We start from the raw sequence: 26655 nt of genomic DNA, 5'->3' as shown, positions 1-26655 counted from the left end.
ACGTGAAATTATCTTCTATCAATAAACTGGGGCAGATTTTGAGGTCTGACGTCGAACTTTCCAACAACAATCGACGACATGTCCCAAGTATCATTCTTACGTCCCATTGACATGGGGTGTGTAGGTAATCCGAACCCCATAGTCAGAATAACACCCGGTGTCATCACAGCTTGACGCTGGGACAAATTTCAAATAAAAAATAAAAATCAAATCATCCATCGCTTCTCGAACTACAATCGGCCTGATTCTCGTTACATCTGAGATATGTAGGGAAACTCAACACAGAGCCCAGCCACATCCACGTAAAAATCCATCAATCAGTCCATCCATCATCCATGTCCAGTGTTACCACAGTCCGACACTAGGGAAATCTTGGAAGCAACGTCAAGATCACACAAACCTTTTCGTCCTCGAACATTTTTCTTCCACTCCATGAGGCTACGATTCACATGTAGTACTCAATTTTCTAGAACTACACATGACCTGATTCTCGTGCAACTCGAGATATATAGGCAACTCAGAAATCAGAGTTCGGTCACAACCTTCAAAACACCTAATTCCCCACCTGTCATGTCGGGACAAAATTGAGTATGTTGTCAATTTCTTTGCCCGAAGACTCTTACATCGTCTCCGGTCAAAGAGGGGCAGCTGTTGACACTCAATTTTGACTCTCTGTATTTAAAAATTAACTTCTGCAGGCTTCCTAGTTAAAAATAATAAAAATTTAATATTTGCACATTATTTAGCTTTAATGCAATTTATTGATAATTATTCCTATTTTTACAAAATATGAGAATTTTTATCATTTTATTGCAATTAATTAAATACTACTGTGTTTGTGCATTTTTCTAAATTTTAAGCAATTTATTGATAATTGTCATATTTTTTAAATATTAGAATATTCTATCAATTTATTGTCTTTTCAAAAAAATAAAAATAATAATTACTACAATACAATTGTAGTAGTTACATTTTAAATAAATACTACTTCATCCGTTCCAATTTATGTGAACCTGTTTGATTGGGCACGAAGTTTAAGAAAAAATAAAGACTTTTGAAATTTGTGGTCCTAAACAATTCAAAAAGGGGCTCAGAGTATTTGTGTGGTTATAAAAGCTTCTCATTAAGGGTAGAATTGTAAGTTTAAGCAAAATTATTTTCAAATTTAGAAAGGGGTCATTCTTTTTGGAACGGACCAAAAAAGAAATAGGTTCACATAAACTGGAACAGATATAGTATGAGATTTTCTAATTAAATAATTATATTTTAATTCATAGCATAATCTATTTAATTAGATGAAAGTCAATAGAGTTTACTTTAAAATACGGACCAAGTCCGGTCAAATTCAATATCATGTCAACGTCCGATGTGCCGACGCATTTGATGTGACATTGATGTAACATGACATGTGATGTGACAAATTATATTGATGTGACATGACATTAATATGACTAATTACAATTTCATCCGTTGGACAATAAACATAAGACAAATAATGATGATATTGTTTGTCCAATGGCTAAAAGGGTGATTTGAGCTTTAATATAAATAAAGGAGTCAAAAATTCTAACCCAAGAGACCCACCCAACATATTTTTTAACTTCCCTGACCCTAATATTTTGGTCTCTCATTTTCCCTCCTTTAATATTTGATTTGTATCTTTTTTTTAGATTTCATGGTGTTACTATTTTTCTTATGACTGTTGTGGTGATATTAATATTTATTAATATTTTCTCCCTTTGCTTTACATCTTTCTTCTGGATTTCATGGTGTTCCTATTTATCCTATGATTGTTGTTGTGATACTAATATTGTCTCCCTTTTTGTCCTTTTGTCTTTTTACTTTTTGAGCCGTGGGTCTTTCAAAAACAACCTCTCTACTCTTTCGGATAGGTATAAGGTCTGCGTACACACTACTCTCCCCAAACTTCATTAGTGGAATTTTACTGGATTGTTGTTGTTTTATTTTCCCTCCTCTCCATTTTGGAGGAGAACGGCCGCCCTCCCAAAGCTCATCTCTCTCTCGCCTGCTGCTGCTTTGTCGCCGGAGACGGCTAGCTGGCCACCATCAAACGGTCATCCACGACCATCCTCACCTCTTTCCCCTCCTCCTCTCTCCCTTCATCTCTTACTGCTGCAGCGAGGAGTCACAGATCTGGCCGGGTAATGTCAACCGGAGTTGAAGGCCGGTATGCTGGCAGCCGCGACTGGAAGAGTCAGATCTAGCCTTTAAATGGCCGTATCTGGCCGGAAATGTTCAACGAAGCGTCATAGTTCTTCTTTTCCTTGAAAATCTATTTTATATTTTTCAGGTCTAATACGGAAATAAGGATACGTAGAGGTATATGTTCGCCGTAGTTTGGCCGGAATCTGGTGGGAATTTCACCGTCGACCTTTGCATACCCCGTTCATTTTGGACAGCTGCTCCGTTATTCACCACTGTTGAAGCGGCGTTTTCAACCGTTACATCCCTTTTGGTTTACACGCCGTTTTGGATCTGTTTTTTGGTTATGGTTACTACGGTTTGCAATCTCTAGATGGTTATGTTTCGTTTTAATATTTGATAATAATCAATGTGTTTGGCCGATGATTTCTTGGTCCTCTTTGAGATGTTTGCTATTGCCTGTTAGGTGGAGAATTTGATGCTCGTGCATCTTCATTGTGCCCCTGTTACTACAACCTTGGCCTTCATGCTTATGATGGTTCATGTGCAGTTTAATTTCGCTTTTGACATTTCTTTTAAGTCCATATTTAATGTGTTAATACTACACCGTTGGACATTGTTGATGATGAACCGATATGATACTGATTTTTCAAACACACTACACTGAAGAGAATAAATTTTGAGGCCACGACTCCCCGAATGACCCTCCGGTCCGGGCCCTATAATAACAAGGCGATGACGATAAACATTGGAACGGGAAAAAACGAGAACGAGACGAACCAATCGACCTTCGAAAGGCGACACGATTAGCTACCTTAGTCACGACCAATGCATTTCTCGTTCTCATGTCTAGACGGATATTACACATATCTGACCCTTCTATATTATCTTTTAAATAATTTTTCAAAAACATTTTTTAAAAACAATCTTTCAAAAAAAAAAAAAAAAATTCAAATCATTTTCAAGAATAATTTTTCAACCAAAAAAAATATTTTTTGTTTACCTTCAAAATCGGATAACAATTAAATTTGTAAGTGGTTTTAAGGATACGCTGATTAATTTGATACAAAGCGATAATTTAGTTGTTATTGAATAAATAGAGACAAAATAAATTCAAACCACATGAGTTGGTTAGTTTCAGCCTTGATGAAATAGCCACTCTCGAACCGAGCTCACCAAGACCGGTATAGATGAAAAAGAACAAGAGCTGGAGACAAAGAAAATAATAATATAATTGCTTTTGAGTGTGTGTTACAATGTCTTTCATGAATTATCAGACCCCTTTGATATAATAGGGGAGTCCTATTTTAGATACTACTCTATAAAAGGTAAAAATCTTCAGATTCACTAATGGTCCGTTTCTTATCGATAAGTGTCGAGATCCCCGCCGTAATATTCGGTCGGTCACAGATATTTCGGCCTTCTGTTGGCTATGCTGGATTGTCTGACAATGATCTTCAAAGTCGTTCGAGGCTAGGACCGACCATGGTCTCGATATTCTCGAAGGCAGGCGTCATGCCCCCGGGTTCTAGCCCGGTGGGACTTTGGCTCGATTTCGGTGCCTTGTTGCTATGTCTCGAGCCAGGCTTATTTTGTCAGAGACTAGGATGCACCATGAGCTCGATTTCACCCGTATACAGATAGTCCCCTCGTTTGTCGGAGAGTAAACGACGAGAAACGACATGAGATTTCGATTCTTACTTCGATACACCATGACAGAAACGACAAAACAATTGAAACGTCTCATCAGTTAAGTCATAATGACATTAAATGCATGTCAGCCGCCGGTCGGCCGTCCCTGGATGTGAAACACCGATGAACTACTATAAATACCCCCTCATTTGTTCATTTTAACTTTACATCCAAACCTTCTACCCTCGTACCTTTAAGATTTCGATACTCTTTCGCACTTTTACCCCGGTTATTCGAGGTCCTTTGCAAGAATTTTTACTCATCTTTATCTCAAGCCAACAAGTCTAATCCTTCAACTTTCTTTCTTTCTTCGCTTTTTCTCAGATTTTCCTCTATTTTCTAAAGAAATGGCAAAGACTTCCAAAATCGTTCCCCAGAAAGAAGCTCTTTCTACTTTGCGGCCGGCTACTGAGGCCGAGAAGATCGTTCCGTGCGCGGCCATCGATGAACCAGTACCTGAACCCCCTTTGAAAATGTTCATCCCATGGGGATGCTCGGTCAATGTCGATTTCAAGGTAGAAAAGCCTTCCTCCGTACAATGCTGGTGTGAGGAGGTCTCGAGATGCATCTGCTCGATTACCGAAGAGGTCCTCCCTACGGTCCGAAAATATTGCAACGGGGCCGATAAAGACATAGTGGTCCCCGACCCCGTTGAAGCCATTACCACCTATGTTGAGGGATACTTAAGTGTTTACACTTATCCCTTTACACTGGGCCCGGTGGACCCGGTCATTTTAGATTTCTGCAGAAGATACAACGTGTGCCTAGGCCAGATTCATCCATCGCTCTGGAGGATCGTGATCCTCCTCTGGTTCTTTGTGAACAAAATCGATGGGTGCTCGTTCACCATCGACCATCTTCTTCGCTTATAGAGTTCCCGAATTTTTCGGGAGGGGGGGGCTGATAAAGCTTGTGCGTCGGGCCAGTAAAGCCCCGTTCTCAAGTATTGATGAGGACCGTGATCGGGGCTGGCAAGGCCGTTTTGTCCGAGTGAGGACTTCGGACTTGATCCCAGCTGAGTGCAGGCCATTCACCGAGAAGTGGAATACATCACGTAAGTATAACATACTTTCGAGTGTCGATTTTACACTTACTTCTTTTTTCCTTATCGGTGCTTTGTGGTGGTGCAGCCATCGCTTGGGTCCCAAATGTTGTCCCTCGACTCAAGGAGTGGGTCGAGGGTATCGTATCACAGATGCCCTACTTCAAGCGCTCATGGCGCAAACTCTCGAAGGGCCGTTAGGAGGCCCGTTCCCATGGTGAGACTTCTTTCCCGAGTAGGTAGTATTAAGATTCTCCTTTTAACATTAAGCCCTTACTCCCTTTATTTCTTTTTGTAGGTTTATCCAAGGATGTCGAGCTGAGGCCTCCAGTCGGTGGCAAGGACTTTCCTGCTGAGTCCCCTGCTCTGAGACGGGCTGAAGAGAAGAAGAGGAAGACGGCTCCGAGTTCCCCGAGCTCGGAGAAAAAGAAAACAAGGAGAAGGCTGGTGCGCAAGTCAAAAGAAAACACCAGCGCCCGAGCATCAGCTTCGGATTCACACTATCGGTTGAGGGACGAATCTGAAGAAGAAGAACCTTTTGTTCCAGTGGCCCGCGAGCCAGCTCGAAAAGCAGGGGGCCTCTGAACTAGAGATCCGTGAGGCCGATCTGCCTCAATCCAGGGAGGTCGATGAGGAGACCGGGGCCGAGGCTTCCCGGGATGCGGGCAGTGCCCCGGAGGAGGCACTCGGTGTGATAGCCATCACCGAGTCACCCTTGTTTACTGAGTCCATGTACAACGAGACCCAAACGGTGAAAAAGCACCCCAACGAGGGGGCCCACAGAGCAGACAACCCCTTCCGCGGTTTTTTTGATGGCGTGGATTCCACCGCTATGGAAGAAGTCACCGAATTGGGTGACATACAGTTACCGAGGAAGAATCCGTCCTCGGGGGAAGGTGGGCCTAACTCGGGCTCGAAACTGATCAACCGGTTCCCTACCCCGAGTGTGGATCCTGATCGGAAGCGGTCCATTATCATCACCGTTCCAAAGGATGCCCGGGTTCTTTTCACCCCCATAGGGGTGGCCAGTTATCTCAGGTGCCTGGTGACCGGAGAAGAACATGCCAAAATGAATGAGGTGGACGCGCCCTGCCTGTTCAATGAAGCATAACAGGCGCTGAACCGGGTAACTCTAGATAACTCTTGATGATTTCAATTTCTCCTCTTATACTTGAACTAATTCATTTTTAATCCTAATATTTTTCTTCGTATTTGTAGGCCTCGGTGCTTCACCATGAAACTTTCCTCCGGTATCGGGATGAGCTGAACCAACTCGAAGCCAAAGTCAGAGAGCTTACTGAGAAGATAGACACGTACAAACTTCTCGACGAGCAGCGCGAAGGAGAGGCTAAGAGCCTTCAAGCTGAGTTGGAAGCGGCTCGGAAAGAACACGCCGACCTGGTTGAACAGGTAAAAATCTTTGAAGTTAGTGATGATGAGCTTGACACGGTGTCTAATGGTCGGAACCCGCAGGTTCAACAGAAGATTGATTGGATCGACCAACTCCGAGCCGAGATGGATGCAGTCAAGGTCGAGGCCGAACAATGTAAAGGTAGGATGGACCGCCTGGCCTCGAAAAAGTAGACTCCCCGGGCGCAGTTGGCCTCGGTACGGTCCCAAAAGATTGAGGAGCTCCAGTCTTAGCTAAGCTCGGTTATTTTTGATCGAGAGACCCTTGCCAAGGAGCTTAAGGCGGCCAAGTCGGTGGTTGAAGTAACCAAAGATGATGCCCATGAGATGGTAGCCCAGTAGAAAGCTGATGCCGAGGCAGATTAGGACCGCCTGAGAGATATTGTCGAGTACGTGAAGTGGCATCCCCAAAAGGAGGCCCTCGAGAAAGTTCATGCTCGGGGTTTTGATTTGTCGGCCGAGGTCGAAAATACTAAGGGGCTCGAGGCCGAGGCCAAAACGTTAGCATATCCCGAGGACGAAGAAGACTCCGAGGGTTTGGGTGGATCTAGGGGCGGAGAAGACTCCGATGGCCCTGGTGATGAGGCGGGCTCCGGTGGAGACCAAGCCATTTAAATGCAGTGTAGTTTTTTCCTTATTTTTCACTTCTGTACCTTTTTGTCGAGTCCATTTGGCCTTTGTAAAGATCTTTTCATGTATATATATATAAGGCTCTTTTTCCCTTCGACAGGTTTTAAGCTCGTCTCCTTTCGCTTTTTTCCTTATGATTTTAAAGATATCGAATGCCTTAACACGTAATAATTAGGTCTTGTTCGGAGGTTCGAACGGGCCTTGCTCTCGATATTATTTTGTTTAAGGCTCGTGGGGGGCTCAGTATGACTGGAAGCTTTCCCCAAAGTACTTAGAATTTTTTAGATTACAATTTGCCGAACGTAGCCTTTTGAACCGGTTTAGAAATTTTGAAGGCCTTGTTTTTTTTGGTTACGGGTCTTGGACGTCTCCGAGCCATTTTATGACGGCCGTATCCTTTCTAGTTCGAGTGTTGCCCAGTGGGCTTGTTACCCCGAGTCATCCGGGCTTATTCTAGATAACCATCCCTGAATGGGGGTGGCCGTAGCCTTTAAAGTTCGGGCACTGCCTAATAAGTTTTGTGCCCCTGGGCTTTATTATCCCGGGTCGTCCGAACATGCCTTGGGAGGCAATCCTCGAGCGAGGTGGCCCTTGGGCTCTATGTCTTTAGGGGATCAAATGTAAGAAAGGAAAATTTTCAAGGGGCAAAATATTTATCCGCAAGGTAGAAACTTCCTTTCATTTTTGTGCGTAATATACAAAGTTACACTTGTGTTCGAGCTTTGTGTCCGGGCTTGGGCGGTCTATGTAGGCACGATTCATTCGACCGTTTGGCCCTTACAGTAAATCCTATCGATCGAGCCTAGACTATTCGGGCACAAAATTCCTTTCTTTGCCAAAATCATTATCCGAGGGTGATGCCCTCTAGTGTTCGAGGTCGATCATAGAGAAGCCTCAGATACCGTTGGCAACCGATCTTCGATTCTAAGTTAGCACGATCCACTGTTGACTCGTTAAAAACCTTGCCAGAAAACCCATTTGGGACAAAACCAGTTCAAGGGAAAAAGAGTGCAACGCGTGCTTTCAAGCATAAAAATATGTATCGTTCTTTAATGGTTTCCTGCAAGCGTTAGTCCAAAATGTAAATAAATAAAAGAAGTAAACGGGGTCGTACCTTAGCGGTAATATCGTTTCAAGTGAGTTATGTTCCAGTTGTTCGGTAGTCGTTTACCGTTCATTGCTCCGAGTTTGTACGACCCATTTTCGGTGATCTCAATAATTTGATGCAGACCTTCCAAGTTCGGCCCTAGCATCTCTTCGTTCGGGTTTCGGGGTGTTTAATGTGATCTTTCTCAACACTAAGTCCCCGACATTGAAGTGTCAAAGGTTGGTTTTTCGATTGTAATACCTCTCGATCCGTTATTTTTGGGCGTCCATCTGGACGAGGGCGTCTTCACGCCTTTCATCTAACAGTTCCAGGATCGTATTCATGGTCTCGTTATTTGATTCTTAGGTTGCATATCGGAACCTGAGACTTGGTTCTCCGACTTCGACCGGTATTAAAGCTTCGTCGCCGTAAACCAATGAGAAGAGGGTGGCCCCGGTACTGGACTTCGAGGTCGTACGGTGAGCCCATAGGACTACGGGCAAGATTTCTTTCCATTTTCCTTTGGCTTCGGTTAATCTCTTTCTGAGGTTTTGGGGTATGGTTTTGTTCGTGGACTCCGCTTGCCCGTTCCCACATGGGTGATAAGGCGTTGATAGGATTCTTTTGATCTTATGATCTTCGAGAAACTTGCTTACTTTGCTGCCGATGAACTGCTTCCCATTGTCACACACGATCTCGTCCGCCTTCTTACGCAGAGTCCTCGATTACTTAGGGTCCGTAGGCCATTTTTCGGTCTTCAGATATTCTATATATTTGCTTCTCTAGTTCCAAGTTAAGCTTGTTCAGTTTATCTCGGCGTGACCTTCTTCCACTACCGATCTCATGAGTTGTACGACCGCCCCCGAGTTGAACTCATAGTCATTGACTGATGATCCCAAGTTAGCAAGGGTATCAACCTCGCTGTTTTGGTCCCGAGGCATATGTTGTAGAGTCCACTCCTTGAACCGATGTAACGTTACCTGCAGTTTATCCAGGTATCTTTGCATTCGTTACTCTCTAACTTCGAACGTCCCATTAACTTGGTTTACCACAAGGAGGGAGTCGCACTTAGCTTCGATCACCTCTGCCCCCAAGCTTTTGGTCAGTTCGAGACCTGCAATCATGGCCTCATACTCGGCCTCATTGTTAGTTACTTAATTTTGTAGTCCTAATAGATTGTCTAACTACATTACCTGCGGGTGGTTTTAATACAATTCCAAGTCCAGACCCCTTTGCGTTCGAGGCGCCGTCCGTAAAGAGGGTCCAGATTCCCGAAGAAGTCCCCGAGCTTAACAACAACTCTTTATCTACCTCGGGTATTAGGGCCGGTGTAAAGTTGGCTACAAAGTCTTCCAAAATCTGAGATTTAATGGCAGTCCGAGGCTGGTATTCAATATAGTACCCGATGATCTCCACGGCCCATTTGACCAACCGTCCCGAGAGTTTTGGTTTATGCATTACATTCCTTAATGGGTAAATGGTTACGACACATATGGGGTGACATTGAAAGTACGGTTTCAGCTTCCTGGAGGCGCTTAGAAAAGCAAGCGCCAATTTTTCTAGGTGAGGGTATCTAGTTTCGGCCTCATCTAAAGTCCTGCTAATATAATAAATTGGAAATTTCATACCTTTCTCTTCCCGGACTAGGACTCCACTTACCGCTATCTTCGACACTACCAAGTACAGGTATAGCTGTTCGTCAGTCTTCGGTGTGTGAAGCAGCAGTGGGCTCGATAGATATCGCTTGAGCTCCTCCAAGGCTTGTTGGCAATCCGGAGTCCATGAGAAGTTACTCTTTTTCTTCAACAGTGAGAAGAACAGCTGGCTTTTATCGGAGGACCTCGAAATAAATCGTCCCAAGGCGGCTATGCACCCGGTTAACCTTTGTACGACCTTCACATTGTCCATAAAAGTGATATCTTCGACGACCTTGATATTGTTGGGGTTGATCTCGATTCCTCGGGTGGATACTAGAATCCGAGGAATTTATCGGACCCGACTCCGAATGCACATTTCTTCGGGTTCAGCTTCATGTTGTATTTCTTCAATATGCTGAAGGTTTCCTGCAAATGTTTCAAATGGTCCTCTGCTCGCAGGGACTTAACCAATATATCGTTAATGTAAACTTCCATTGATTTTTCTATTTGTTCTTCGAACATCCGATTTACTAGGCATTGGTAAGTGGCGCCGACATTTTTTAGACCGAACGACATCACGTTATAGAAGTAGGTGCCACAGTTGATGATGAAAGAAATTTTTTCTTGATCACCCGAGTCCATCCGAATTTGGTTGTACCCGGAATAAGCGTCGAGAAAACTGAGGATCTTGTTACTGGCCGTTGCATTGATCATGCGATCGATGTTAGGCAAAGGGAAAGAGTCCTTGGGACACGCTTTATTCAAGTCTTTATAGTCTACACACATTCTTAATTTGTTCCCCTTTTTGGGGACTACTACTACGTTTGCCAATCAGTCCGGGTATTTAACCTCCCGGATGGACCCTATTTTAAGGAGTTTAGATACCCCGTCCTTGATGAAAGCAAGTTTACCTCGGACTGGGGTCTCCTCTTCTGCTTGACCGGGTGGAACTTCGGGTCCAGGCTTATCATGTGAGTGGTTATTTCCGGCGGGATCCCTGTCATATCAAGGTGGGACCAAGCGAAACAATCTTTGTTAGTTATAAGAAATTGAATGAGTTTTTTCCTAAGCTCAAGATTCAACCCCGTGCCCAGGTATACCTTTCGATCGAGCAAGTATTCGATCAATACAATTTTCTCCAGTTCCTCGACCATTGATTTGATAGTGTTGGAATCATCAGGAGTTATGAATGATCTGGGAACCACGTAGTCGTCATCCCCGCCCATCTCCTGCTTCTACAGTAAGGACAAAGTCGGTGTCAGTAGTTTCTAGTTGGTTTTTCCCTTGGTGACCCGACCCAACCCCTTTGGTGTCGAAAGTTTGGATATCGAGACCACCTCGTCGACCGCAAACATCTCTTTTGCGGCCGGTTGTTCTCCGTAAACTATTTTTATTCCTTCCGGCGTCGGGAACTTCAACACCCAATGCAGAGTCGAGGGTACCACCCTCATGTTGTGAATCCATAGTCTCCTGAACAAAGCATTGTACCTCATGTCCCTTTCGATCACATAGAACTTTGTTTCATGAACGGTTCCGGCGGTGTTCACCGGTAATGTTATCTCCCCTTAAGTGGTCTCATATGCCATGTTGAACCCATTTAAGACTCGGACCACAGGCACGATCTGATCTTATAGGCCGAGATGTTCCACGACCCTGGATCTGATGATGTTAGCCGAGCTACCTGGATCAAGTAACACATGCTTAACTCAAGGTTTATTTATAAGTACTGATATTACCAGTGCATCATTGTGGGGCTGCACGATCCCCTCAGCGTGTTCGTCATTAAATGACAAGGTTGCCTCCGGCACATAATCCCGAGTCCGTTTTTCCCTTGTGATGGATACTTTGGTGCACTTCAACATCGGCCCCTGGGGAACGTCTACCCCACCGATGATCATGTTAATGACGTGCTGAGGTTCCTCCTGCTCGATCTGTTTACTAGAATCCCTAAAGTTGGCTTTTTGGCTCGATCACTCAGGAACTCTCGGAGGTGTCTGTTGTTGAATAGCCGAGCTACCTCCTCTCTTAATTGTCGGCAACCTTCTGTTCTGTGGCCGTGAGTGCCATGATATTTGCACATCAGGTTAGGATCCCATTGGACTAGATCAGACTGAAGAGGTCGAGGCCATTTGGTGTCTTTGATGCGCCCAATGGCGAATGCGATGGTTGCGGCATCGACATTAAAGTTGTACTCCGATAGCCTTAGCGCCTCCTTATGCCCGATGGGCCTGTCGAAACTATTTTTGCTCACGAGACCCTGATTGCTTTGACCCCGATCACTCTTTTTTTCACTTTTCATGGGGTTTCGCCCATATCCGCTACCTCTTCGGTCTCCATTGTATAGATGATATCGATCCCTGTTTGACCTTGGTTCACGATCAACGTTTCTCCTGACTCTGTTGACGACTCTGACAGGGTAAACAGACCCGAAAAGGGCTGCGAGTTGATAGTCTTCGACCCTGAATTTTGATTGATACTGATTATGCACGTCGGCCCAAGTGACAGTCGGGTACTCCACCAGGTTTTGTTTCAACTGCTGTGAAGCCAACGAGCTTTGAGCATTGAGCCCCTAGGTGAAGGCTTGAAAGGCCCAATCATCCGCGGCCGGAGGCAGGTCCATCCGTTCCATTTGAAATTGGGATACGAATTCCCTGAGCATCTCATTATCCCTCTACTTCACTTTAAAAACGTATGACTTCCTGGTCTCGACCTTGATAGCCCTGACATGTGCTTTTATGAAGGAATCTGCAAGCATAGAAAATGAGTCAATAAAATTAGGAGGTAAGTTGTGATACCATATCATAGCTCCTTTGGACAGAGTTTCCCCGAATATTTTCAGCAGGACAGACTCGATCTCATCATCCTCCAAGCCGTTCTCTTTGATGGCACATGTGTAGGAAGTCACATGCTCATTTGGGTCGGTCATTCCGTTGTACTTAGGAATCTCCGGCATGCGGAACTTCTTTGGGATAGGCTTCGGGGCTGCGTTTGGAGGAAAAGGTTTTTGAACAAACTTCTTGGAATCCAGGCCCTTCAATATCGGAGGTACTCCTGGGATTTGGTCGACCCTGGAGTTGTAGGTTTCCACCTTTTTGTCATTGGCTTCAATTTTCTTCTCCCCATGATTCTATCCGTTTTGACAATTCCTCGAGCAACTTTATGATCTCGGGGTTGGTCCCCAATTCATTTTCATTCTGCCTCTATGTGATCAGTTTATTTCTGCGGGTGACTTTCCGGGATGGCTTGGGCTCAACCCTGCTCGACGCTCGGCTTTGGTTCTGTAACTGAGCTATCGCTGCCTGTTGAGCCTGTAACATTTTGAATATTACCCGCAAATTGATCCCATCATTTTCACCACTGTGCATATTCTAGACAATCGATCGGACTTCCCTGCGCACGCTGTTCTCAGGATCGGTAGGCAAATTTGTGTTGATGGCCATATATGAACTGGCGTTGATAAGGTCCACGACCGGAACTCCGCCGAGGTCAACTGCGGGCACCTCGTTACCGGGTGCTACATTGTTGTTCTTATCATGGTGGCTGGACTCGACGCCCATGTTTAGAGGGGTAGATTGGGGGTTTGACATTTTGATTTTTAACCTGGAATCAAAGACACTTCAAAGAACAAGTGTAAAATAGGGTATGTTACAGGGATTTGTATCAAATTGCCGCTATTATACTTAGAACCACGGTGGACGCCAAACTGTTTACCCTCAAAATCGGATAACAATTAAATTTGTAAGTAGTTTTAAGGATACGCATATTAATTTGATACAAAGCGATATATTAAGTTGCTATTGAATAAACATAGAGAAAATAAATTCAAATCACATGAGTTGGATAGTTTTAGCCTTGATGAAATAGCCACTCTCGAACAGAGCTCACCAAGACCGGTATAGATGAAAAAGAACAAGAGCTGGAGACAAAGAAAATAATAATATAATTGCTTTTGAGTGCATGTTACAATGTCTTTCATAAATTATCAGACCCCCTTTATATAGTAGGGGAGTCCTATTTTAGGTACAACTCTATAAAAGGTAAAAATCTTCTCATTCACTGATTGCATATTTAATGTGTTAATACTACACCGTTGGACATCGTCGATGATGAACCGATATGATACTGATTTTTCAAACACACTACACTGAAGAGAATAAATTTTAAGGCCATGACGCCCCGAATGACCCTCCGGTCCGAGCCCTATAATAACAAGGCGATGACGATAAATATTGGAATAGGAAAAGACGAGAACGAGACGAACCAATCGACCTTCGAAAGGCGACACTATTAGCTACCTTAGTCACGACCAATGCATTTCTCGTTCTCATGTCTAGACGGATATTACACATATCTGACCCTTCTATATTATCTTTTAAATAATTTTCCAAAAACCTTTTCCAAAAACATTTTTTAAAAACAATCTTTAAAAAAAAAAAAACCTTTCAAATCATTTTCAAGAATAAATTTTCAACCAAAAAAAATATTTTTTGTTTACCTTCAAAATCGGATAACAAATAAATTTGTAAGTGGTTTTAAGGATACGCAGATTAATTTGATACAAAGCGATAAATTAGTTGCTATTGAATAAATAGAGACAAAATAAATTCAAACCACATGAGTTGGATAGTTTCAGCATTGATGAAATAGCCACTCTCGAATCGAGCTCACCAAGACCAGTATAGATGAAAAAGAACAAGAGCTGGAGACAAAGAAAATAATAATATAATTTCTTTTGAGTGCGTGTTACAATGTCTTTCATGAATTATCAGACCCCTTTGATATAATAGGGGAGTCCTATTTTAGATACTACTCTATAAAAGGTAAAAATCTTCGGATTCATTGATGGTCCGTTTCTTATCGATAAGTGTCGAGATCCCCACCGTAATATTCGGTCGGTCACGAATATTTCGATCTTCTGTTAGCTATGCTGGTTGTCTGACAATGTTTTTCGAAGTCGTTCGAGGCTAGGATCGACCATGGCCTCGATATTCTCGAAGGCAGGCGTTATGCCCCAGGGTTTTGGTCCGATGGGACTTTGGCTCGATTTTGGTCCCTTGTTGCCATGTCTCGAGCCTGGCATATTTTGTCGGAGGCTAGGATGCACCATGAGCTCAATTTCACCCGTATATATTTTTAAACAAAAACCATTTCAAAAACATGTCACTCTATTAGTTTGACTCTTACACATTATTTTACTAACAATTTTACTTCTCTTGTCTTGTGAGGTACTATCACACGGAGTTACTTTCGGAAGACGACACCCGAATATGAAAAGACAAATCCCCGTTAAGCTCCCCGCTTCGTACTTCCCGTTCATGGATGTACCCAAAAGGTAAAGTATAGTGAAGTAGTCGATAGATGTGTTTTCTTGCTTGCTTTAATATTATCTATTTGCTAAGCACTTAGGAAGTTGTATATAATTAATGATTCCTTTATTTCCTAATATTGTATGTTACGCGAGTTCATAAAATTTGTGCATGTATGCTAGGTTGTTGAATACCTTCATAATGTGATTTGTGATTGATATACATCCAACTAGTTAAATTAGACATACATAAAAATGAAAACAGGTCATCTTTCAAAAAATAAAATAAAATAATTTTGTCTTTGTCTTACAATTGTATGAGCACCTTTTTGAATCACTTTATATGTAAATTGTTCTTTAATTGACATATCTTAAGTAGCGAATTGTAATTGGACTATCATACTATTTTTTGCGAAACTTTGTCCTTGTAGTCATTCGGGTTTGGTCCACATAATTGTGTTCCAAGACCATGACTCAAAAATGGTCTTTAGTTACTTATTGAATGATGACTCACTTTTTTTAGCGCAAATACTTCTTCATATTGATACAATAGTTTTCTATGTCATAAACGTTTTTGACACATTTTTCTTATACTACATTCATTCTTTAATCATCAAGATTAGTTCTTTCATTTTAATCGTTATATACTAAGGTTGTTTAAAGATTATTCTTTTCCATCTGTTGCTAATCATGTGGAGTATATTTCTATTTTTACATTTAACTTTCTCCTTAAATGGTTAATCTTTGCATATAAATTAAATTGCTTTCAAAGTGTATCTTTAATTAATATTTATTTAGTCAATTTGTAAATATTCCACGTATCACTGCACATTATCTTATACTCTCATTCCTTTAACAACTTCTTTTACTTGTTCATTCATATTAAATGAAATTCTTTCATATCCTATTCATTAAATTAAAGTGCAAGATATAGTGTCCGTGCATCCTTTAATCTTGTCTTGAATTGTTAATTATCCTTTTTATTAATTTTATACTTTAGTCAAATTGTATATTGTTCCTTTCTTACATAACCTATTCTTTATAAATACCAAATTCTTCTCTTTGTGTCTTGTGCACCAATTTTCAAAAAAACAAATCTAAACTATTTCATACATTTTGTTCATCCATTTTCTACTACATGTGCACATAAATATAAATATTTTATTATTCTCTTGTCACAATTAATTATACTTTCTTTAACGTATTTTTTTTTGTAAAATATTAGATTAATTTCTTTCTTACCATATTCATTACATAAAAAAATATTTAAAAATAATTCTTTCCCCCCATTTGACCAATCACTTTAAGTGAGTTTTCCTTTTTTTTTCTTTTTTTTTTCTCACATTTAGACTATCACTCAAAATACCTTACCCTTTGGTTATAAATCAAATACTTCCAAGTGCATTCTTTAACTACAATTCATCTAGTTAATTTACAAAATGTTCCACTTGTTACTACATATTTGTTCTGCATTTTGTCAATTTATAAAAGTACAATTCTCACATACTTCATCCTCATTTTGTATATACTGACCATGTGACATTCTTTTTCAATCACTTCTCATTCAAGCTACTTTACCATTTTTTTGTATATATCAAATTAATCATTCTTTTGAATCTTCCCCTCCCTTATTTGATCCACAGGAACAATATTTTGTGGATCTTGAGGGATGCCTAACACCTTCCCCTCGAGATAACTTGAATCCTTATCTAGAATCTCAATGATTTCGCAGATCATAGTTGAAGTGTATATTACGTAGCGTAGTATAGGTGTCCTAGTATACCTTAAATACTAGGTAGCAACTCTAAACAATAATTAACCTTGTAGAGTACTATAAGTTGTACATTGTTTTGGCTTGTGCAAAATAAGGTGCAACATCCACAACAATAGAATCGTCCACCGGCATGGATACATGAACATGAGAAACTAAGGACTCATGGAACATATCCAAATAACGAGCAAAATATGATGATACATATGAATAAGTGGAACCAAGGTCAAATAATATGGAAGAATCCATGTGGCTCACTGAAACAATACCTGTGATCACTACGTCTGAAGCAACGGCCTCTGGTCTGGCGGAAAAAGCATAGCATCAAGCTTAACCTTCACCTGATCGGCCTCCCCCTCTAAGGTGACCTCTAGCTACTTGAGCCCCACCCCGAGCTAGCTGAGCGAGTGATGAAGTAACTAGTGCAAAAGTCATAACCTGATTCCTCTGCTGAACAGGACCTCCGAAGAGACGGGGTCAATACCTCCTCACATGTCCAAACTCCACACACTCAAAGCAACTCTGATCCGTCAATGGTGGTGGAGACTGAATCTGACCCTGAGAACGAGAATAACTACTAGAAGGACCTGGTACAGACTAACCCTGAACTGATGGAGCATGGGATGAACTATGAGCTGGGAGGGCACTGAGAGATGACTGACCCGGACGAGCACTGTATGAACTATGGCTAGCTGATGCACCACGATGAACTGGATGAGCCATCTGAGTGGGACTATAAGGGCGACCCCTGCTGTGGCGGGACTGTCCTCCAGAAGAAACACCACCGAAACCACCCGAACCATGAGGCCTCTTGACCTCCCTCTCCTCGCGCTCCTGGCTACGAACCTTCTATAGATGCCTAGTAATATCAACCACCTCATCGAACCTAGCACATGATGCAATCTCCTGAGTCATAACGAAGCACAGTCCATAGTTGAGGCTATCAATGAACCTTCTAATCCTCTCCCTCTCTGTGGGAACCAACCAGATTGTGTGACGAGCCAACTCTGAAAATCTCATCTCATATTGGGTCACTGACACACCCTCTTGACATAGCTGCTCAAACTGCCTACGCAACTCCTCCCTGCGGGTCTGTGGAACAAACTTCTCTACGAAGAGAACTGAGAACTAATGCCACGTAACCGGTGCAGCGCTGGATGGCCTGCTCAACTCATAGGCCTCCCACCATGTGAAGGCTGCCCCCGACAGCTGAAAAGTAGTAAATGAGATCCATTAGTCTCTAGAATACTCTCCGTGCGAAGGATCCACTGGCACCTATCTAAGAAATCTTGAGCATCCTCTGACTCAACCCCATTGAACTCTGGAGGCCTGAGCCTTCCAAACTGCTCTAGTCTCTTCTGCTCCTCGTCACTCATAGGTTGACCAACCTGGGCCTGAGCAGCTACAATTGGTTGGGATGGTAGTACCCTCGGTGTCTGGAGTCCTTGAACTACCTGCTCTGGAGTCCGGGCGGAGGGATTTTGAGCACCTCCCCCTGCCTGAGAAGTGGATGGTGCGGCCGGAACTGAAACCGCATGAGCAAGGCTAGTGCATACAGTCAATATCTGGGTTAGAGCCTCTCGAAGGTCTGGAATCACAATGAGCATAGCTGGTGCCTGAGCTAGTCCCACCAGCAACCATATCTAGTATCTGCTCCTGGATGGAGCTACTGGTGGCTCCACGGGTGCTGCTCTAGCTGCTGCACGAGCTGTACCTCGACCTCTACCGCGGCCTCGGGCTCTCGCAGCCCTAGCTGGTGGTACCGGTGGTCGTCCTCCGGATTCGGTCGCACGTGTCCTTACCATATGTGAGAGAATAATAGAAGTTTAGTTTCCAGAATCAACAAATCCGCATGACAAGAATACAAGAAAGAGAAATTTTCTTACGGTTCGGTAGCCTCTTGAAGATAAGTACAGATGTCTCCATACCAATACGCAAGACTCTACTAAACCTGCTCATAACTTGTAAGACCTAAGTAACCTAGCCTCTGATACCAACTTGTCACGACCCAAATCTCAACATATCGTGATGGCGCCTATCACAGTACTAGGGAAGCTGACAATCACAAAATAACTACGTATTTTAAATTAAAAGCATGATGTAATAAGTTTAATAGTGAAAAATCTCATAAATAACCGATAAGCATAACTGCGACTCAACTATAAAATCTCCTAAAATAAGGGTGTCACCATGTACATGGGCTACTAAGTGTCAACACAATCTAAATTTCTAATACAACTGTCTGAAAGATAGAACAATACTAAATAAACTGAAAGGAAGGAGAGTCGAGGTCTGCGGGCGTCATAGCAGCTACCTCAACAATCTCCAAGCAGATACTGCACCAAGTCTAGCAACCACCGTGTCCATATGTACCTGGATCTGCACACGAAGTCTAGAGTGTAGTATTAGTGCAACTGATCCAATGTGCTCAATAAGTAACAAGACTAACCTTGGGCTGAAAGCAGTGATGGGCTCATAAAGGTACAATCCAAATCCAGATAATAACAGTACAGATATAACAGGGAAATGACAGTAATAACTCAGATAAATTCCATAATCAATTCGTACACAGTACAGAAATATAGACATACTTTCAAGTTCAATAATTTAAGCTCAATACTGATAAAATATGCCAAGTATAGCTAGTATGAGGAATGTTACGTCTCTATGTCTACATATCAAATGTGCATGTTACATGTAATGCATCACAGTGATAAAACTCATGTACTCACACTCTCAGAGTACTCAATCTCATTGTCTCACACTCCTCACTATACAGTACCTGCACTCACTGTAGGTATGTCAGACTCCGAATGGGCGGATCCTGCCCAAGCGCTAATATAAAGCCAATATGGCCTGCTGTGGCGTGCAGCCCGATCCTATAACAATAGATAAACCCTATAAGGCCTGCTGCGGCGTGAAGCTTGATCTACAACATCACTCATAACATGGCTCTCAGACCCCAACTCAGTCATCAATCTCTCCAGTCTATTGGGCTCACAAATCTCATGCCAATCAGCCCAAACAATGATAGCATGATGTAACAATAAATGACAACAGAGACTGAGATATGATATGCAAATGATGAATGTGACTGCGTATATAATTGCAATTTAAGTAAATAACTCAATAGCAGAAATGGCCTCAGTGGGTCCCAATAGAATAAGCATATAGCCTAAACATGATTTCTAACATGGATCGCAGCTCAATTACTCTAACACATAGGGATTACATGAATAGCATCAAGATTTGATAACTACACGGTACCACGGAATCAACCGAGTCACAATTACCACTGTGCACGCCCACACACCCATCACTAGCATGTGCGTCACTTCAATACCAACCACATAACACGTATTTCAGGGATTCATACCCTCAGTACCAAGTTTAGAAGTGTTAATTACCTCAAACTGCGCAAATCACAACTCCAGCTAAACAAAGTCACAAGGAATGATCATATTCCTCTTCCATTTATGATCAAATGCTCGATAGATTGACCGGTCGTGCTTTCTATTATTTTCTTGATGGGTACTCGGGCTACAGCTAAATTCTTATTGCTACGCAAGATCAAGAGAAAACCACTTTTAGATGTCCATATGGTACCTTTGCTTTCAAATGGATGCCTTTTGGTTTGTGCAATGCACTGATGACTTTTTAACGGTGTATGATGGCTATTTTCACGGACATGGTGGAAGACTACTTTGAGGTCTTTATGGATGACTTTTTGGTGGTCGGGAATTCTTTTGATGATTTTCTTGAAGATTTGGACAAAGTGTTGGCAAGATGTGAGGAAGCTAATTTGGTACTCAATTGGGAGAAATGTCACTTTATGATTGAGTAAGGCATTGTCCTTGGCCATAAGATCTCAAAGAATGGTATTGAAGTTGACAAGGCGAAGATTGAGGTTATTTCTAAGGTTTTACCCCCACCTCGGTGAAGGATGTGCGGAGGTTCTTGGGCCATGCGGATTTCTACCATCGCTTTATTAAGGATTTCTCTAAAGTGGTAAACCCATTGTGCAAGCTCCTTGAGAAGGATGCCATGTTCCATTTCAATGATGATTGTATGAGATCTTTTGAACAATTAAAGTTCAAGTTGACAACTACTCCAATTATTACCTCTTCAAATTGGATTTTTCCGTTCGAGCTCATGTGTGATGCAAGTGATGTAGCAGTTGCGGCTGTTTTGGGGCAACGTGTCAACAAAGTTTTTCTTGTGAGTGGTATCACTCCGGATGAGTTCTCTTCAAACTAAAGAAATAGGCTCAATAGGGATTGTCAAGACTACTATTGGGATGAGCCATACCTTTTTCGGATTTGCACGGATGGGGTGATTTGGAGATGTGTGCCGAACGACGAGCAAGGTGATATTCTTGGGGCTTGTCATTCTTTTCTATATGGTAGTCATCATGGTGGAGCGAGAATGACAGCTAAAGTCCTAAGTTGTGGTTTCCATTGGCCTACTCTCTACAAGAATGCAAATGAGTTGGTGAAAAGATGTGATGAATGTCAACGGGCCTGTGGAATTTTAAAGAAACATGAGATTCCTCTTATAACCATCTTGGAGACTGATATTTTTTATGTTTGGGGTATCGACTTTATAGGCCCTTTTGTGAGTTTCTTATGAAAACACCTACATTTTGGTCGCGGGGGATTATGTGTCTAAATGGGTTGAGGCCATTGCCTTACCCAACAGTGAGGCTAGAAGTGTAGTAGCTTTCTTGAAGAAGAATATTTTTACAAGATTTGGTACTCCACGTGCAATCATAAGCAATGGGGGTCACATTTTTGCAGCAAGGCTTTTGACACTTTACTTAGAAAGTATGGTGTTACTCACAAACTGACAACTCCCTATCACCCTCAAGCTAGTGATCAAGTTGAAGTCTCTAACCGGGAGATAAAGAGTATTTTGTCCAACACGGTAAATGCAAACCGGACAGATTGGTCCAAGAAGCTTGATGATGCTCTATGGGCATACATGACGGCTTACAAAACATCTATCGGAATGTCCTCATACCCTTTGGTGTTCGGGAAAGCTTGTAATCTTCTGGTGGAATTAGAGCACAAGGCAATCTGGGCCTTGAAGAAATTGAATCTTTATTGGGATGTAGCCGCAAATTTGCGGGTTACACACTTGAATGAATTGGATGAGTTTCAGTATCATGCTTATGAGAGTTCGTCCTTGTACAAAGAAAAGATGAAATATCTTCATGACAAGTATATTTGGAACAAGGAATTCAAGGTCGGTGATCTAGTGTTATTGTTCAATTCAAGGTTGAGGATGTTACCCGTTAAGCTTAAGTCAAAGTGGAGTGGTCCGTTTGAAATTGTTGGTGTGACATCTTTCGATACATTGGACTTGAAGAACAAGAACAATGAAATATTTTGAGTCAATGGTCACCAGGTGAAGCACTACTCTGTAAAATTTGGGGAGAGCCACGTGACGACGGTTATTTACTTCACTTGAGGTTTCTATAACATTGCATCGTGCCACGCCGTTAAGTAAGGTGCTTCTTAGGAGGAAACCCAAGTTCTTTTCCTTTTTTCTCTTTTAGTTAGATGATATTTCTTGTTTCTAACTTGATTTGAAGTGTGCTGAAGGGATAAGTGTTAGATGTGAAATGGTAGACAAGGTTGTGTCACCAAAGCAAGAAATGCAGACCGTACTTTTTCTTTGTGCGACCGCAGAAAAGAAAAGCTGCCACAGAGGCTCTTGTGCGTCCGCATATTTCATCTGCGGACCACACTTGCAAGAGTTGATCTTAGGTGCCAAATGAAAGGTCCTCTAAAATTTTTGTCCATCAGTGCAGAGCAATAGTGTGGAACTTCGTAAAATTTTGCGGTCGCAAAAGCACAACATCAGAGAGGTGGCTGTTCAACATTGTCAAAAGTGCGGTCGCACTTGAAAAAGTATGGAACATACAATTGTGTTATCCAGTAAAGTAGTCTCACAACCCATCGTAACATAAGAGCGTAGAACATGTAACATATTAGGACATGAATAAGGTCAATTCTAGTCGCTGACACATCCCCAGCAAAAGATGTGCTGGTTAAACAAACCTGATCCGATGCAGAAAACACATTCTCATTAGGCCTACCAATTGGCCCCCAAATCAATTTCGATCATCCTAAAACAGGTAAATATCCTTCCAAAAGTCCACAATAACATATCCATAACATATACAATCAACAGTCTAACCCTTAATATACTTTCACGGTCTGCATCCAAGGAATAGTCTGCCTCTGAGAGCATCCATTCCCTAAACCTCATGAATCTAGGAATCTCCATATCTGATATCTAACTTTCCTGTTAAAAGGAATAATACGTCACTTTTGCACAATCACCTCGTGAGAAATACTCCCATAAGCTTTCCACGCCATGTAGCGAAAACCTATACATCAACCGTCAACAACCAGGCGATCTCTGTAGTACTAGCAAAATATCCACAGATCCTCACACAATGTATCTACTGCCACATACACCCTACCCAGGCAATATAAGATATTGCTAAAATCCTCTTATACATCTGAAATCTCCCGTGCTGTCTAAAACTCATAACCTTCCTTTTGAAACTGAACTACAACCTTGTACATGCAAATATGTGTTACACCCCAACCTAGGTGAGGCATGGCTATCACCCGGTGCCATACTGGCCCGAGTGAACCACTCTGTAATTCGTAATCGCTGGGCATAACTAAGCATATATAAGCCCACTTGGACGACTATATTGTATCATAAGCTATCATGAGCTGACATGGCCACAACTCGTAATGTATAACTATAAGTGAGAAAATGATGTATTAGCGAGCCGTCGTACTCATAACATGAATACACAGGGGCTATCAGGGCCTCTTACATAGTTTTGAATTATGTAAGATTTGTGTATCTAAAAAGATGTGGAGCTACCAGAGGGTTACAAACCTCCTAAATTTGAGATGTTTGATGGCACTGGTGATCCCAGGGTGCATTTGAGGACTTACTATGATAAACTCGTGGGAGTCATCAAGAACGAGCAAATTCGCATAAAGCTGTTCATGCGAAGTCTCACTGCGGATGCTTTATCCTGGTACATTAGTTAGAATCCAAAGAAGTGGCCTAATTAAGTAAGTATGGCGTCCGACTTTACGGACATGTTCAGGTTCAACACAGAAAATGCATCAGATGTTTTCTATATCCAGAACCTCAAGAAGAAACCAACAGAAATATTTCATGAGTATAGCTGCCACTAGAGATCAGAGGCCGCCAAGGTGAGCCTGCCACTAGAAGAGGAACAAATTTGACATTGTTCCATAGGACTATGTAGAAGAAGCAAGAAGGAAAGGAAAAGCCAAGATGGAAGAGACGGCTGATGCCCAGGGAATGACATGAATAGGCAGGGTCTACACACTAAAAAACCTTGGAGGAACAAGTAAAGAAACCACACCAAAATGACATGTTGAGGAGACTGGTACTGATGATCTTTGGAGGAAGGTGCAGGCGAGGAAGTACTTTATTATTGATCACCTAAACAAAACTCCCGCTCAAATATCCATCATGTCGATGTTACAAAACTCATATGCACATAAGAATGTCTTGATGAAAGTGTTGAGTGAAGCTTACGTACCTACTGGTATCACTAGTGGATAGATGAAAAACATAGTGGGACAGGTACTGGAGAGTCACAAGATCACTTTTCATGAAGACGAGCTACCGCCAGAAGGGCTGAGTCATAACAAAGCATTGCATATCACTGTACAATATGAAGATAAGTTCATTGCTCGGGTCTTAATTGATGGGGGTTCAAGTCTGAACATATGCCCTTTGACTGCTCTGAAAAGATTGGGTATAGGTATACAGGAGATATGGATGGGAAGTATGAATATGAAAGCATTTGATCGATCTCAAAGAGCTACTATTGGGGAGATTAACCTGGATCTTAAAATGGGCCCGACTTGGTTCGATGTCGAGTTCCAATTGTTGGACATCATCGTTGCCTATAACTTGTTGGGTAGTTGCTTTTACTCTACATCAGGCCGTGAAGTTTGAGTTGAATCATTAGGAGGTAGTCATCCATGGGGATTGAAGTAATCATATCTATGCCAACCAGACCGTTCTAGCAATTGAGAATAGAAAGAAATTGGGAGGAGAAACATTCTACAGCATTGATCGGGTGATTACAGTCGAAAAAAGCCGATGGTGGAGAAACAAGGTACTAAGCATGCTGCTGTGGTTAGGGTATGATCCGGGCAAGGGTCTTGGCTAAGCTGCAGGGAATCGCATAACCTATACAACCATGAACTCATGGCACAACCTTTAGCCTCGGGTATTAATATACTGTGCAGGAATATAATGATTGGTCACCACCATGGCATGACTTCTACTATCCGTTGCCTCAACCCATACCACCGCTACACCAGACATTCCGCCAGACCGATATGATTTCGGGTTCTAAGGAGGACGAGGTCTTAGCTAGCCTAATGAACCTATTTTTGAACGAGGAAAATATGGACTGCAGTGCAATCTTGGACTACTGCACCATCCCGGGCTCACCAAGCACCTTGGTAGCCTTGGCAGAACTAGCATGATGTCTTTTAAAATTGTTTTTTCTAGGATTTAAGACATTTCAGTATATTATTTTGAAATAATTACTTGAGATATCGAGTCGTATTTGTCTGACAGTTTTATGTTTTAATTAATGCATCATTACTTTTCGTTTATTTATATTATTATCTTTCTACATTCTTTTCAACATAATTATTACCTATCCCGTTGAATCTACAACTATGATGACATGTAATGAGACAACACAACATGATGAGAGTGATTCAGAAGATTGGGAAAATGATGTAATACATGAGGAAATTTTCAGGGAAGTAGAGGATTTTAAGAACAAACCGAAGTCCAATCTGGAAGAAACTGAGGCAGTCAACTTAGGAGATTCAGAAACAGTCAAAGAAACTCGCATTAGCATTCATCTATCTCCATCAGAGAAGGAAGAATATACTAAATTTCTAAAGGAATATGAGGACATTTTGCATAGTCCTATGATGACATGATGGGGTTGAGCACATACATAGTGACCCACAAGCTACCTACCAACCCTATGTGTCCACCGGTAAAGCAAAAACTCATAAAATTCAAGCCAGACATGAGTTTAAAGATAAAAGAGGAGGTTACCAAGCAAATCAAAGACAAGGTCCTTTGGGTGGTCGAGTACCCGACTTGGCTAGCCAACATTGTGCCGTACCAAAGAAAGATGGGAAAGTCAAGGTGTGCGTTGACTATCGAGATTTGAACAGAGCAAGTCCTAAGGATGATTTCTCATTACCCAACATATACATATTGATTGATAACTACGCCAAACATGAACTCCAATCCTTTTTTGATTACTTCACAGGGTACCACCATATCTAGATTGATGAAGAGGATGCAGAAAAGACAACCTTCATCACACCGTGGGGAATATACTACTACAAGATGATGCCGTTTGGTTTGAAGAACGACGGGGAAACTTACATGAGGCCCATGACAACTCTCTTTCATGATATGATACACAAGGAAATAGAGGTGTACGTGGATGACATCATCATCAAGTCTAAGAAGAGCTCGGATGACATATCAGACCTGAGAAAGTTTTTTGATCGGCTACGAAAGTACAATCTGATGTTGAATCCTGCAAAATGTGCTTCCGGAGTCCCTGTAGGGAAGTTTCTAGGTTTCATCGTCAGTTGCCGTGACATCAAGTTAGACCGGTCAAAGATCAAAGCCATTCAGGATTTGCCACCACCAAAAAACAAGAAGGACATGATGAGTTTCTTGGGCCGTCTCAACTACATTAGCCGTTTCATAGCGCAGTCAACGGTAATATGTGAACCGATCTTCAAGATACTGAGAAAGGATGCTGCAACACGTTGGATTGAGGAATGTCAAAAGGCT

The 26655-nt window shown here is 42.1% G+C and overlaps 1 protein-coding gene across 1 annotated transcript; it reads left to right on the top strand.

The window, feature by feature from the left end:
• Positions 1-20425: 20425 nt before the first annotated feature.
• Positions 20426-22128, top strand: LOC138899903 (uncharacterized). Its single transcript, XM_070186602.1, has 2 exons — positions 20426-20577; positions 21534-22128. The coding sequence occupies exons 1-2, from the start codon at positions 20426-20428 to the stop codon at positions 22126-22128; spliced, it is 747 nt and encodes a 248-aa protein (XP_070042703.1).
• Positions 22129-26655: the final 4527 nt, after the last annotated feature.

This window comes from Nicotiana tomentosiformis, chromosome 10 (assembly GCF_000390325.3).
Source record: "Nicotiana tomentosiformis chromosome 10, ASM39032v3, whole genome shotgun sequence".
Lineage (NCBI taxonomy): Eukaryota > Viridiplantae > Streptophyta > Magnoliopsida > Solanales > Solanaceae > Nicotiana > Nicotiana tomentosiformis.
This window is presented reverse-complemented; position numbering and strand designations above follow the sequence as displayed.